This window comes from Caloenas nicobarica, chromosome 2 (genome assembly GCF_036013445.1).
Source record: "Caloenas nicobarica isolate bCalNic1 chromosome 2, bCalNic1.hap1, whole genome shotgun sequence".
Taxonomy (NCBI): Eukaryota; Metazoa; Chordata; class Aves; order Columbiformes; family Columbidae; genus Caloenas; species Caloenas nicobarica.
The window spans coordinates 14,918,108-14,932,396 of NC_088246.1; the positions used below are offsets into that span (position 1 = coordinate 14,918,108).

Genomic DNA, 14,289 nt, shown 5'->3' on the forward strand with positions numbered 1-14,289 from the left:
AGTTTGATTTGGAAAATGGTGGTTTAGAAATGGGCACCAGATATTTCCTATTTATCATAGTTTAGTATGATACTTTATATGATGCTTTAGTATGATAAATGATATTTTCTGGAAAAGACAGCTCTGCAAACTAAACCTTGTCTCAAAGCTAAGCTGTATTGTCTCAGATTCATCACCACTAAAGGTTGTGCAGTCACCGAGTTCGAATGTTTTTCTTCCCCACACACAGATGTCAAACAGCAGAAGGCTGGGGCTTCAATTTTTAGTGTAGTGGTAGCATCACTCAAGATTTACACGACTACTTTCTCCAAGACATTGTGCCTAGCAAAAAAAAAGCAGCAAACTTCTTCCTCTTGCAGTATCTGTCAAGTAATACTTTTTGTGTTACAAGCATCTCCTTGTGAGAATTATTTCAATATGATTTATAATATGATTTGACTATAATGCACATGATCTATGCATCTTCTATAATAAGTAGTCATACTGCTAAAACAGGAGGTTGGATCATGACCCGAAGGCAATTACACAATTTCTGAATTAAAGGAGACGAATTTAGAATAATATTGGCCTGGTTGTAGTGTTTTATTTGGCTCACTGTTGACAGTGTAAATGAATGTATTTCTTAATCACTAATGGGTAGAGGTAAAATAACTTAGTGTGGAACTTGCCAACCTTCCTTCCGTTACATGCAGTGCCCTCACGTGGCTCTGCCCTTTTCCTAACGCAGCCAACAGAGATGATAGATAATGTTTCAGCAGTTCCATGTACTCAGCTCTGTTATCACACTTCGGTAACACATAATATCTTTGGGATTTTATGTATATAAGCTAATGCATGAAAACTACAAAAAATAATTTATTTACTATAGTAAATATCAGGAGTAGTTTTTTATACAAATTTAAACCCTGAAAGCAAAATCCCAATAATTAATTCAAACCCAGCCAGGTAATGACCTAGCCAAGGACTCCCCCATTTTCAGCAAGTCAGAAAAAAAAGTCATAAAAGAGCTCAGCAGCAGCTTTTTTCTTCTTTTTCCAAGTTTGCTTAGATTAGCAAAATGATAAATAGGAACACTGAAACCTTTTAAATGCCAGATTACTTATTTGTTAGTAAATTATATCTAATTCAATCTAGCCTGTAACAAGTAAGTACCTGAGCTGTCTGCGGTTGATAGACTCACTGAACAGGAAGGATATACTATCTTGTAATGGAACATAGAATCATAGAATCATTTTGGTTGGAACAGACCCTCAGGATCATTGAATCCAACCATAACCCAACTCTAGCACTAAACATGTCCCTAAGAACTTCATCTAAATGCCTTTTGAACACCCCCAGGGATGGTGACTCCACCACTTCCCTGGGCAGCCTGTTCCAATGCCTGACAACCCTTTCCATGAAGAATTTTTTCCTAATATCCAATCTAAACCTGCCCTGGTACAAGTTGAGGCCATTTGCTCTTGTCCTATCACTTGTCACTTGGGAGAAGAGACCAACCCCCTCCATGCTACAACCTCCTTTCAGGTAGTTGTAGACAGCGATCAGGTCTCCCCTCAGCCTCCTTTTCTCCACGCTGAACAGCCCCAATTCCCTCAGCCGCTCCTCATCAGACTTGTGCTCCAGGCCCCTCACCAGCTTCGTCGCCTCCTGTGCACTCTCTCCAGCGCCTCAATGTCTTTCTTATGATGAGGGGCCCAAAACTGAACACAGGGTTCAAGGTGGGGCCTCACCAGCGCCAAGTCCAGTGGCACAATCCCTTCCCTAGTCCTGCTGGCCACACTATTCCTGATACAAGCCAGGATGCTGTTGGCCTTTTTGGCCACCTGGGCACACTGCTGGCTCATGTTCAGCCGCTGTCAGTCAACACCCCCAGACCCCTCTCTGCCAGGCACTTTCCAGCCACTCTTCCCTGAGCCTGTAGTGCTGCCTGGGGTTGTTGTGACCCAAGTGCAGGACCCGGCACTTGGCCTTGTTGAACCTCATACAACTGGCCTCAGCCCAACGATCCAGCTGGTCCAGACCCCTCTGTATGGCCTTCCTACCCTTCAGCAGGTCAACTCCCACCCAATTTGGTGTCATCTGCAAACTTACTGAGGGTGCATTCAATCCCCTCATCCAGATCATTGATATAGAGATTAAACAGAACTGGCCCCAATACTGAGCCCTGGGGAACACCAGTTGTGACCGGCCGCCAACTGGGTTTGGCTCCGTTCACCACAACCCTCTGGGCCCGTCCCTCCAGCCAGTTCTTTATCCATCGCAGAGTACACCCATCCCATGTCCCAGAACTTTTTCTAGCAATTTTTTTTGGCAAAAAAAAAAAGAAAAGAAAAATTATCTACCCCAGATAATTGCTCATACACACAGATAATTCAACTGCTTAGCTACAAGGACATAAAAATAAGTTGGTGGCCCTTTTTTAAGAATGAAGGAAAAAAATTACAATTGTGAATTGTTTTCAAGTAATCTCAGGTCCTGGGGAAGGACAGAGCAAACCTGGGTGCTGAACTAAGCAGTTGATGGCTAACTAATAAATGTTGTTTGGGGGAGCTCAGCTCCTGTTTAGTTTCCTGTTTCATGAACAAAAAGATGTAGATTTTGTTAGTGTAGGTCGTGCAAGCTTAAACGCTTCAATTGGTATTTTTTTCTATATTCAGCAGTGCCATCTAGTGGACAAGATTGCAGTGCCTTCCATTTCTTCTCAAGAATTAAAGGGAATCAAGCAGACAAAATAATCCCACTTTTAAAATTCTTCATAAACTTAAAAAAATGAAAGCTACAAGAATAATACTTTATTACTGTGGTTTTTTATAATCATAAAAGGTACAGCCAACTTATATTTTGTACGCCACCACATGAAAGACAGCCACAATAACTCTAGATTAAAAATAGCTGTAGTGAAATATAGGTTCATTCCTGCTTTCATTTATCTTGTTTTCAGAAAAAAATATTTTAAAGTTATTTTAATATCATCTGCACCAATAGTGCAGACTGAATAACTCATTTAGTGAAAATGTAATATAATATGAATATAACATGAATAATCCAGCATAAACCTTGTGCACAAACCAAAGAATGCAGTTTCAAGGGAAGGCAAGACAGGTAACTTGCTCAGAATTTAGCAAATATTCTATTTTTCTACATGAAAAAGGCTAAAGGATCTGTTATTGTAAAATGGGATTTGAAATCAAAGACAAAAAGTAGTAACATGGAAGGCATCTGCGAATGGAATGGTAGTGGTGAGGAATGTGGACTGTTTACTGTCAGTTCAGGCTGCAGGCTGTAGAACAGCTTCTAAATAAAGCAGTAGGTTGTACAGTGGCATATTTCGTATAGTGTTTGTATTATCATGGGCCTGTGGGATTCCAATTTTGGACCAGAATAATAAAGTGTTAGATGTAGCATAAACATAAACAAAGTAGGTCCTGCCAAAAGAATTTATTATTTAAGAGAAATAAAAACAAGTTAATACAAACAGACAGAGAAACGGAAGTATCAGATAAGAGAAAACACATGCCTATACACAACAGGGGAATTTCAGGAAATATTGCAATGCTAGTTAGAATGATGAACAGACTTGATAGCAGATGTAATCATAGAAACATTACATCTGTATACGTGGTATGGAAAAGTTTTAAGGTGGCATATGCATATGCTACAAACTAAACCGAGGAGCTTACTACTGTAATCAAGAATCAATAAAGAATCCATAGGAGTTTACTGAGAAGAAGCTGACTTCTCCATAGGACCATCTGTGACAACCTTGAAACACTCCCCCCATCCCAATTAAAACAAAGAATGATGTTATACCTTAAACATCTAGTTTTTTATACTTTGGGTGGAAAAGATAGATGGCTGTGGGGGCAGACACCTTGTCTTTTCTTTCCCAAGGTTTTGTGCAATTAACAGTGTTGCTGTTAAGGCCTCATGGCCTAATTGGGATGATAGAGATGAACCATCTGTCAGACGACCAATTACCAAAAGAAACCACAAACCAACAGCTACCCCTGACAGGCAAAACAACTCACTTCTGGTCACTACTGTGAACTTTCCCCTAGATTGAAGAGTCCAGAAGAGTCTTCCTAATTAGCATGAAGAACAACCAGAGAGAGGAGACAAACTGCCCTCTCCTATCTCGCATGTAAATGAGCTGGGTTATAAAACAATCTCACGCATGACATGAGGTCGTGGCATATACTGAAATCTCAATGCATCCACCCCCCTCCAGAGGACGTTGCGGGACCGATCAAGCTGTGGAGTGGTGATATCTTTCTCTCTCTCTCTCTCTCTCAGTTGTCCTTCTCTCCCTCTCTTTTCCTTCTTGAACATATAAAAGTAACATCATTGTAAGTTCTGCTGCTAAAGTCTTGTTAAGTTTTGTGATATAATAACATACTTTTGCCAAGTCACTAATTGCTGTAATTTGTATTCCACAAAGTGCTTTTAGTAAATTCATAATTGAATTGGACCTCTCGAGTGATTGTCTGTCATTCACTTCTCATTACCACGCAGAAATACCTGAAATTAACTCACACTTGACCTCACCTGGTGAGACAAGGTGCGTGTCATGTTCAGAGTTAATCCATCCCTTATCCCACCTGGTGGGACGGGACACCATTCTATGAAAACTTCCAGAGTTCCCATCTGTGTGACCCATCTGTGACTCCATTAGCTACAGCTGTCAAGAGATAACACTGAGCCCAGGCTAAGCAGGATTTAGACCTTTGCTGTCATCAAGAAATGTGGCAAGACATTGCTAAGGATGCTGAACACTCCATTAATCAATTAAGCTTTGTCCAATGGCAACTTTCTCAGCTGGCACCCTGGGGCAGCTCTGCCCGGTGGGCTTAATTCAGCCCATCGACTCACAGGTTTCAGCAAGCAGGAGAAGCCCCACTGCGGAGTGAACACTGGATTAAACTCACTGATGCTTAAATCATGTATCCACTCCTGTAAAGCACTGGTGCACACACACAAGTTTTAGTCTTGTTCTGAGCGGATACATTAACATTATTTCTTAATGGACTGTAGGAGATCCCTTCTGTTCTTTTGGAGATGAGGCAGCACTATGGGGGTGAGGGGACGACTTCAGCAGCGCAGGCAGCTGAGCTCACAGCTTGGTCATCTCAGAGTCCTGCAATACCCCACAGTGTGTTAATATGTTCAGGTGGTAATTCTCTGGCTAGTTCTGACAAAGAAACTTGATGAAAAGGGTATCCACATGTTACAAAGTTTTGGGACTTAGAAACTGTTATTTCCTAAATACATTTAAATCCAAGAACAATTTTAAAACACCTTACATAAGAAGTAATAATGAATGTTCATTTTCTTCGCTCAGTTGTGTTTCCCTAATTGTAGTTCCCCATCTGCAGTCTTCCAGAACAGTTTGCAGAAGAGGTAAGGATTTGGTATCTAACTTAAAGTATCTGGAAAGTGTGTATATTAATCATCTTAGAAAATCAGCACATGATTCTCCTATGCTGAACACCCAAAATAATTAGATTTGAAAATACCTTCGTTCCTGTGTCTGTGTTTCCAGTTAGCAGCAGTTAACTCAGGACAGTCCTTCCTCATTTAACAGGAATTTAGAAAATAAGTGCTGCAAAAAGTTCGGGTAGTGCACAGATAAGGATGCTTTTCATTAACTGCCGTCTAACTTGTGATACCGAATATGATCTTGTACAATTAATACATTTGCACAGCATGATTGAATAGCATAATTTAATTGTGCCAGCATATATCTTAATTTCTAAGAATTTAATCTTACAAGTTTATTGCTAATGCTAGCACTAAAGAAGAGCCCTCGGTAGAAGGAGAAATTGTCACAGATACAATGTAACACTTGCAGAAAAGATCAAGCAATCAAATGCTGACAGTTACAACCCTCCTTCCTCCCAGCAAACAGAAGAGAGTTAAACCAGCAAAACAAATAAGAAAGGAGTTTAGGTTGAAAATAGTTGAAATCATGTTTAAAATGTCTAGAAAGAGTTAATAGAACTAATTTTAAAAAATCGGACAAAATGATTAAGGCTTAGTGAAAAAATTGTAAGCACTGGAAATGAAATGGGCAAAGGCTCGATTTGAAAGCAGGAAAATAAATTATTTTTATATGAGTTTTGAGTAATTTGAGCAATTGAGAGCCTTCCAAAATAAATGTCTGTTTTCCAGAAAACTATGTCTCTGTAGATACTTATACTGTATATTCTAAACGGATCCTCTGTTTTAGCTTTAATAAAACATAAATATTGATGCAGAGACATTTCTGGAGATGCAGAGACATTTCTGCATGGGTTTTACATAACACCTTGCACACTAACATGCTTTTAATCTTCAGTGAAATGCTGTAGAAACGTGTAACCTTGACATTCCATTCACTCAAGTGAATTTTTCCAAGTCACTTAGGCACTTCTACAAAACCTGCCCCTAACACTTTTTAAATTTGAAATTTAAATTTTCAAGGATGAAACATAAGATTCTATTCCGCTTTGACAGGAACAGAGTTGGCTCAGCTATATTTAGCAGCAGGCATTAGACGGTCCTAAAGTCTGGCCAGTATTAAGAAATATATTCATGGCAGCAATCTGTAGTCATACTTTAAGTTGATACACACATTTTAAAACAAGACACTTCAGGTGCAGCTTATTGGAACCAGTCTCACTAGGTTTCCTTTATAACAGAGCCTTGGATGCTATTTCTCCCATCCTAATATAGAAAGCTAAAATGAGGTAAATGACTTGCCTGCTTCTCTCAATATAAAAGTGATATAAAATAAGTAGCTCGGCTCTAGAAATCTACTTAGTAGATGCAGAATTAGCCTATTTTAGAATCTTCTTACCGAATCTTAAAAAAAAAAAAAAAAAGATGTCACCATAACATTGCTCACTACTTGAAGGCAAATGTACTGAATAGTCTCTGCAGTGACTTCATGGAAAGGTCATTTCCAGAAAACTTTCTGGGTGTTTATCACATGATAAACATGTTTGTATTTTGATGTTCTTTGGCTACATTTACACTCATGAATATGATACAATACATCTGTAGAAAAGAATTGTTGGTGCTGAGCACTTGATATCCACACTATGTGATTTTCAGGGGTTTTGCTTCAGGCTTTTGATCCCATGAACATTAACAGTTGATTGTCTGGACTACCCACTGATGTAATTGCCTGATTATTACATAATTTTGGACTTTTTTTTACAGCTGTGCATGTGAGGACCGCTGCCAAACCAAGAGCCTAAACTACTCATATTTTTTAAAAAAATTAAGGTGAATTAGATGTGATACTTTTTGAATATAATAGAACATATAATATTATAAACATATAATTAAGATATTTGGGAATACCATAATTATGTAAACCTGATACCTACATGAAGTTTTACAAAGGTACGGAAATATGCACCATGATGATATCCTACTCAGTGCAGGCTACAGAGTTAGCAGTCTTATTGTAGGTCTTTAGAACTTGATTCTCCATTTTCTAATACAGTGCCTCTTTATTCAAGACATTTAAGCTTGCTTCTGCAGCACTGAGGAACTGGACTTCTAATAAAAAAGCAGCCTAAGCAATATTTTTCCACAACCAAGGATTTAAGAATTTGAAATCAGTGGTTTTATACATGCACATGTAGAAAATGATCTCTGGCTATCATCCAGGCCTGAAGAAGTTATGAGAATTGTAAAATAATTTTAAGTCACTTTTCATAACACAACTTCACTGTACCCCCTGTACATTTCCAGTGTTGCTGTTTTCAGTTGGAAAGGAAAAGAAAGGAGTACTTGAATGGCATGTAAAGGAGGATACAGGTATGAAAAGTCTCTTGCATAATAAGAGCAGCTGTATGGCATTTTCATAACTAAACAAACAAACATGTGGGCTGAAATCAAACAGATTTCCCTCTGGCAGGAAACATACTCCAAATAACAGAAATAAATAAATTAGATTTAGAAGTGTGTTATATTTTGAGTGATGCAGCAATTATATCAGTAATTACTGTACTGAATTTGGTATTTTTTCTGAGCAAGTTAATTTTCATATTGTCCTCCTATCCCTCACATATCTGAACTTCCTAAGAGAAAAGGAAAACAAAATAGCCAAATTCATAGTGAGCTATTTTTAAGATCTTCTGAACACAGACACATTTTATGAAGGAAGTAAAAAGCATGTACTTAAAAGTATTTTGTATGATATAACAGTACACATGCACATAAGGGAAAATAGTAAGATTATATAACAACCTGAGAAGATACTACTTATCTCTTTGTAATCTAGTAATTGTGTGTTAAAGGATCTTTTAAGAACAATCTTTACCCACAGAATGGATACAGTTACTAAAAAGAAAATAAAAAAGAAAATGAAGTTGTTCGAATATGTAAGAATGGATAGGTTCAGGAGCATTAGAAGATGAAAAACAGATTTCCAGAGAGAAGATGCAAGAAACCGCCACAAGAAAATTCCAGTGTGATTTCTGTAGCGTTGCACATCAAACCAGCCCACAGGCCATTTGGAGAGGAGAGAAACAGGCTGCAGGAATAAGATGCATTTCTCCTGCTCTTACGAATTACAACAGGTACCCCTCTGCAAAACAGCTTGCAGAGTCATGGTAAATCGATAAAAAAGTTACACGTTTGCACCTAACTTTTAATGGTTCTACATGTTTTCTGATGTACTTCAGAACCGTCCTCCGTTGTCTGTCAGCCCCATAGCCTTCCGTCCATGAAAACTGGAGACGGCTTTAACACCCCGGGGCTGCGTTTGTCTCCGGGACAAGGCCCAGCAAACAGGCCCAGGTTTTCCCGCCGAGCAGGGGGAGCGGAGCGGAGCGGGGCCAGGGCGGGTGGGCGCGGAGAGCGGCGGGAGCGGGGCGGGGCCAGGGCGGGTGGGCGCGGAGAGCGGCGGGAGCGGAGCGGGGCCAGGGCGGGTGGGCGCGGAGAGCGGCGGGAGCGGAGCGGAGCGGGGCCAGGGCGGGTGGGCGCGGAGAGCGGCGGGAGCGGAGCGGGACCAGGGCGGGTGAGCGGTGAGAGCGGCGGGAGCTGCGGCTCCGAGCGTTGGTGCTCGGTCCGGACTCGGTGCAGGCCCCCGGGCTGTCTGCGTGCTCGGCACCGGCCGGTCCCACACGGACGTGAAGACTTTTCACTACTTTGTCTCCACAGTGGTTTTATGTAGTTCGAATTAAACACTTTTATTGGGCCTCTTGCACTTGAGCAGGTGCTGGAAGTGGTTTGCTCGTGGTGGGGAGAAAGGGCACGGGGCCGCCTCCATCTTCTGGGGAAACCGAAATCTCCTCATGCGAACCCCCGCAGACCGACACAGCCCGCGCCCGAGGGAGGGACGCCGCACAGGACATGGCCTCCCCGGCGCCTGCGGAACCGCACAAGGAGATGGAGGGGCAGCCGAGGCGGCCGTGTCCGGCCGGTTCGCTGCCCGCTCGCCGCGACTCCATTTCGGGCTGAGCGGTGGCCCGGCCCCGCCGCGCCGAGTGGAGGGTGACGCGCATGCGCGGAGGGGACGCGTCACCAATGGAGGAGCAACGCGTGCGCGGGGGCCCAACGAGGCATGCGCCATACGGCCCCGCGCCGACCCGCTGCGGGGAGTTACGGCCGCCCGTGCTTGCCGTAGAGTGGGCTGTACCAAGTTCCTCTCCTCAGGCGGGGGGGGGTGGGGTCCGAAGGTGACGGTGCGCCGAGACCCACCGGCCCCCGCCCACCTTGTCGCCGGCGGGGACAGCCCGGGAGCGGCGGCACGGAGCGGGCAGCGCGGCTGGTGAGGGAGCGGCGCGGCGGCAGCGCGGAGGGCGTGGGGCCGCACCGCACCCCGTCCCCGGCAGTGGCGGCGCCGGCGGAGGGGCGGGGCGCGAGGGGCGAGCGGCTTGGGTAATGGCAGCGCTGTGAGGACGGAGCGGGGCAGGGACCGCGGCCGCAGGGCAGGCAGCGAGGGAGGCCGGCGGGTGGGCGGGCGTCGCTGACTCGGGCCCCTTGCCGCCAGGTAACCCCCGCGCCGGCCCGGCCGGGAGCGCCGCCGGGCTGAGGGGAGAGAGCCCCGCGGGTCAGGGGGAGGCGGCGGCCCCAGACCCGCGCGCTGTGGGCGGCCGGGCCGGGTGCGTGTGGCCGGGAGGCCCTGCCCGGGCGGGAGCGCCCGCCGGCCCTGCCCGCCGCCCCGCGGGGTCGTTGCCTCCGGGGGCTGCGGGGCCCGCCCCGAGCGCCCTTCCCTCGGCCGTGTTTGTGTGGCAGCGCCCTCCCCCCGCCGGGGGCTGCGCCGGGTCTTGCCCTTGCCCGGCGGGGAGGGTGCGGTGCGGCTCCCCGGGCTGGGCCCGTCAGTGCTCCCGCCTGCGTCCTCAGCCGGTTTCGCTTTTGTTTTGGTGGAGTGGGGAGGGGGGAGCCCCGTCCCCTGCCCCAGGGGCTGTGGGGAGCGGGGTGTCGGCAGGCAGCGCTGTTTACAGGTTTGACTCGGGTGCTCCTGCCCTTGGCTGTTCACCCAGCGCTAGCTTGTGATGTTATTTCTCTAGATGGTTAAATAGGTTGGAACTAGGGAACGTTTTGACGCTGGCCAAAAACCTACGTTTGTTTGTGTGAACAAATACATTCAGTATGACAGCGGCACGTTTTTGGGAATAAGACAATGGAAGCAACATCCTTTCATTATTCTCACGTGTAGATATGTTTTAACAATAATCTGCTCCTTAGCGTTTGTCAAACAGCTGTGATTTCCCACCCCCCGAATAGTATAAACCTTAGGATAGATATTCTACTCTGCTAAAATTTGTACCGTGGAGGTTGCTTGCGTCTGTACGAGATATTTAATATTCAAAGCGGGTGAGCTCGTGCAGTGCAGACAGAGGGACAGCAAACCCCCAAACCCCAGCGTCTTGCAGAAAAAATTGTACTGCATTTGTTTATGTGTCTGTGAAGGAGGTTTAAATTCATACAGATGTGAAAGCTGTAAGAGAATGCCAAATAACAGTAACCTCTATCTTAAACTATTTAACCCCGGTATACCTGGATGAGTATACGGCTGCATAGTGCTTTACATAGTATTTAGTCTTGGTGATGCTAAACACAGTGTTACTGATTCTGTGTGATGTGTTGTGGAGAGGACTTTTTCTTCACCCTTATTTTTTCCTATTTTTCCTCTCAGTTTTGCTTATCTGTGAAGGAATGGTTCTTTTACCTTGGAGGCAACAAGTCTGTTTGAGAGAGAGAAACCTATAACATAACACTCAACAAAGTGTAACTTCATTGCCCCAAGAATTTCTTAGGGTTCTTAAAATTTTTGTGGACCATGATTTATTTTTCTTGGGTTAGCTGAAAATACTTTCGTGTTTTCCAGAAGAAGAATGATATTGGAGCTTTTAGAAGACTGCTTTTTTTGTTTGTTTGTGTTTTTTGGTGTCGGTTGGTTTTGGTTTTTCACACCCTTTTGGAAGTGAGCTCTACTGTCGTTTACTACTCCTGAGGTTTATGTTTCATTGAAACATACATCAGTCTGTGTTTTTCACCTTACTTTTTTTGATGCGCATCTATTTGTTTTGTCAGTTCTCACTGATTTTCTGTGTAGTAAGCTGCTACTGACATACATAGATTGAAGATTTGTTTTTATTTCCAAAAGTGGTAATAGCCACGTTGCAAATGTAACCACTTAAATATTTCTACTGGTCTGAAAATATTTATGCACCACTTACTGAGCTCTAGTTCTTAAAGAAATTTCCTGTTAATAAAACCTAGGATAATACCACTTCCTCGATATTACTTAGTTGCTACTTAGTTTCTTTATGAAATCAAAGTAAATGTGGGTTATGTCAGACATTGATTACATTTTAAACGGAAACTGTTGTGTTGCAGGTAGAGGAAAACAAGCCTCTGTGGTTGCTGAATGCACAGCAGCTAAGGACCTTAGTTAGTCAGGGTGGCATTTTGCATGCATGTGGTGCAAAAATTGCGTCTGATTTGTTTCTTTTTCTTCTTAAACTGAGAAGCTATATATCCTGCAGTTTGAGAAAACGAGTCTGCCTGAGAAAAATTAAGAACCAATAGCAGTTAAGGTAGTAAGCTGGTTGCTAAATAGTATTTTAGCATGACATTTGATTCTTGCCATTCTAGAGGTGTGCTTCTTGTGCTAAAAGTCTGTCACTAGCTTTCTTTTTTCTCTTCTGATCTTGAAAACTTGGGAAGACAAGTTAAGAGGCACTTGTCCATCTGTTTAAAATGAAAGTAGAAGTATTCTTTCCACTTTTTGTTTTAGTCTCATGATGTCATGGTTCTGAGCAGGAATTAGTCTTCCTTTGTACATAGAGTGTCGCACATCAGGTCCTTTCTAGATCAGGTGCGTAGGACAGAGGCAAACAGAAACAAAGGGGAGGCCTTTACAGTTGTGTGTCTCTCAGGACCTCTTTTTAAAAAAAAATTACCTTTATTCCTAGTTTTATTTCAGTAATTTAGTGTTTTTCTTTCAATAAATCTCTTCTGGTATTTTTGATGTGAAATTACTAACACAGCTTCTGTATTTTCAAACTGTGTCTTATTTGAAAGAATTCACTATTTGTCCTGCTGCACAGTGCAATAAGCTTCACAAGCTCTGCCTAATGCTTTGTGTTTAGAGGTGTTTTCTTCTTGTCATCCTGATCAAAGCTTTCGGGTTTTGTGGCTTTTTAAGTATAACACCAAAAATGTCTCATGAAAGCTTGAGGTGAACATAGGCTACAAACTGAGAGTAGTAATTTCAGATTTTCTGGAAATAGGTTAAGTGTGCTCCTGCCCAAAATTGTTTCAGATACAGCAGAAACAGTGTTTGTATAAAAGTGACCAGGCAAAAATTTACAGGAAAGTTTTATTCACGTGGGTACTGTTAAATGGGCGGCTTAGTGGGGTGATGAACTCTGAGTCATGATACTGTGAGATAAATTGGTGTTATGTTATAGGCTATTCATGTGACGTTAATGTTCCGTTCCATAATGTTAAAACTAAGGACCTGTGAGCTCAATTTTGGAGGGTGGGGAAGCGGAGGTGGGTGTTTGTGTTGCTGTATCGTGGTGGTGCAACAGTGTACAAAGTTTAAATTCAAAAATTCAAAGGAAATGTATTTTCTTAAATGATTGTGCAATGTTGTCTGATGTTTAATTCTTCTACAGATTAACACTAAAGCCCCACGATGTCCTTGAAACCACGAGTAGTTGACTTTGATGAAACATGGAACAAACTTCTAACGACAATTAAAGCTGTTGTTATGTTGGATTATGTTGAAAGAGCAACGTGGAATGATCGCTTCTCGTATCCTTTAAGTGAAAATCTGACTTAATGTGTTTGCATGATGTGTTTAGCATGGGGTAGGCCTGTGTGCTATAACAATTTCAGTGGTCTTGATCAGAAGCCTGTTGTGAGGTTGTACGTTATTAAGCCTGTGGGTTAATAGATATGTTGAAAGGCATGGGAAATTCTGCAGAAATGTTATGTGTGAAAATCACCATGATAGTAAAAAGTAAACTGGTCCAAGTTTTACTCACTTTTAGTAGCTCTAACATTTAGCTTATGCTATAGCTATTTACAAAAGTACAGGCATTGACTTTCCCCTGTTCTGATAGCAAGCTCTTCTCGTATACTTAAGTGTGTGTGTGTAGCAGGGGAAACACCTAAGATAGAGAATACTCACCTTTAAATTTGGAGGTGTGGGGGGGTAGTAAGGTTGTTCTCTTTAAAGAGGTCTCCCTCTTATTTGCACTTCTAAGCGTACTGATGGCTACCCTATTAGAGATTTCAACAGCAAGGGTTTATAAGAATGCGTCCTTCCTTTCCCTCTACTGTTACTGTCTCTCTATTCTTGACGGTTAAGCTATGTTTTAAAATAATTACTCTTTCTAGCTGTGATCATGTGGTCCTTCTGTTCAAGTCACAGCTGTACATATATTGTAGTCTGAAAGGTTTGCATTTTACATGTAAGATGGACTTGGAACTTTACAAGATTCAAGTTTCAGTGAACTTCTTTTAAAAGAAATGTAACTATTCTAACCAGTTATACTGTGTCCTGTGTCTATGCATTCATCAAGCATTACAGTGTGGTGATAATTACAGAATTTTAGGAGGGCTTGCGGCTGTTCTGCAGCAATTTGACTGAGTTTGATTTAATTATAAGGGGGAAGAATGGTTAGATGGGGGAAGGCTTAGTTATCAATTTGTTAATTCTGGGTGAAAAAGAACCTCCTGAGAAGGTTCTTATTCATAGATATTTTCAACATAAGCTTATACTGTGTTCAGGAGCTAGACTCTAAAGTCTCTTTCTGAATGTGTTACCATTTCTCA

At 42.7% G+C, this 14,289-nt stretch overlaps 1 protein-coding gene across 4 annotated transcripts in view; it reads left to right on the forward strand.

Annotated features, from left to right (window-relative positions):
- Window positions 1-9,662: 9,662 nt before the first annotated feature.
- CUL2 (cullin 2) overlaps window positions 9,663-14,289 on the forward strand; it is a 54,872-nt gene continuing 50,245 nt past the window's right edge. For 2 of the 4 annotated variants that reach the window (XM_065627755.1, XM_065627758.1), the window contains exons 1-2: window positions 9,864-9,985; window positions 13,125-13,263. In XM_065627755.1, the coding sequence (XP_065483827.1) occupies window positions 13,145-13,263 (119 nt within the window). In that variant the 5' untranslated portion in view covers window positions 9,864-9,985; window positions 13,125-13,144. Of the gene's footprint in view, window positions 9,764-9,863; window positions 9,986-13,124; window positions 13,264-14,289 lie in introns of those variants that run through there. The other 2 variants (XM_065627756.1, XM_065627757.1) reach the window with 2 other exon arrangements.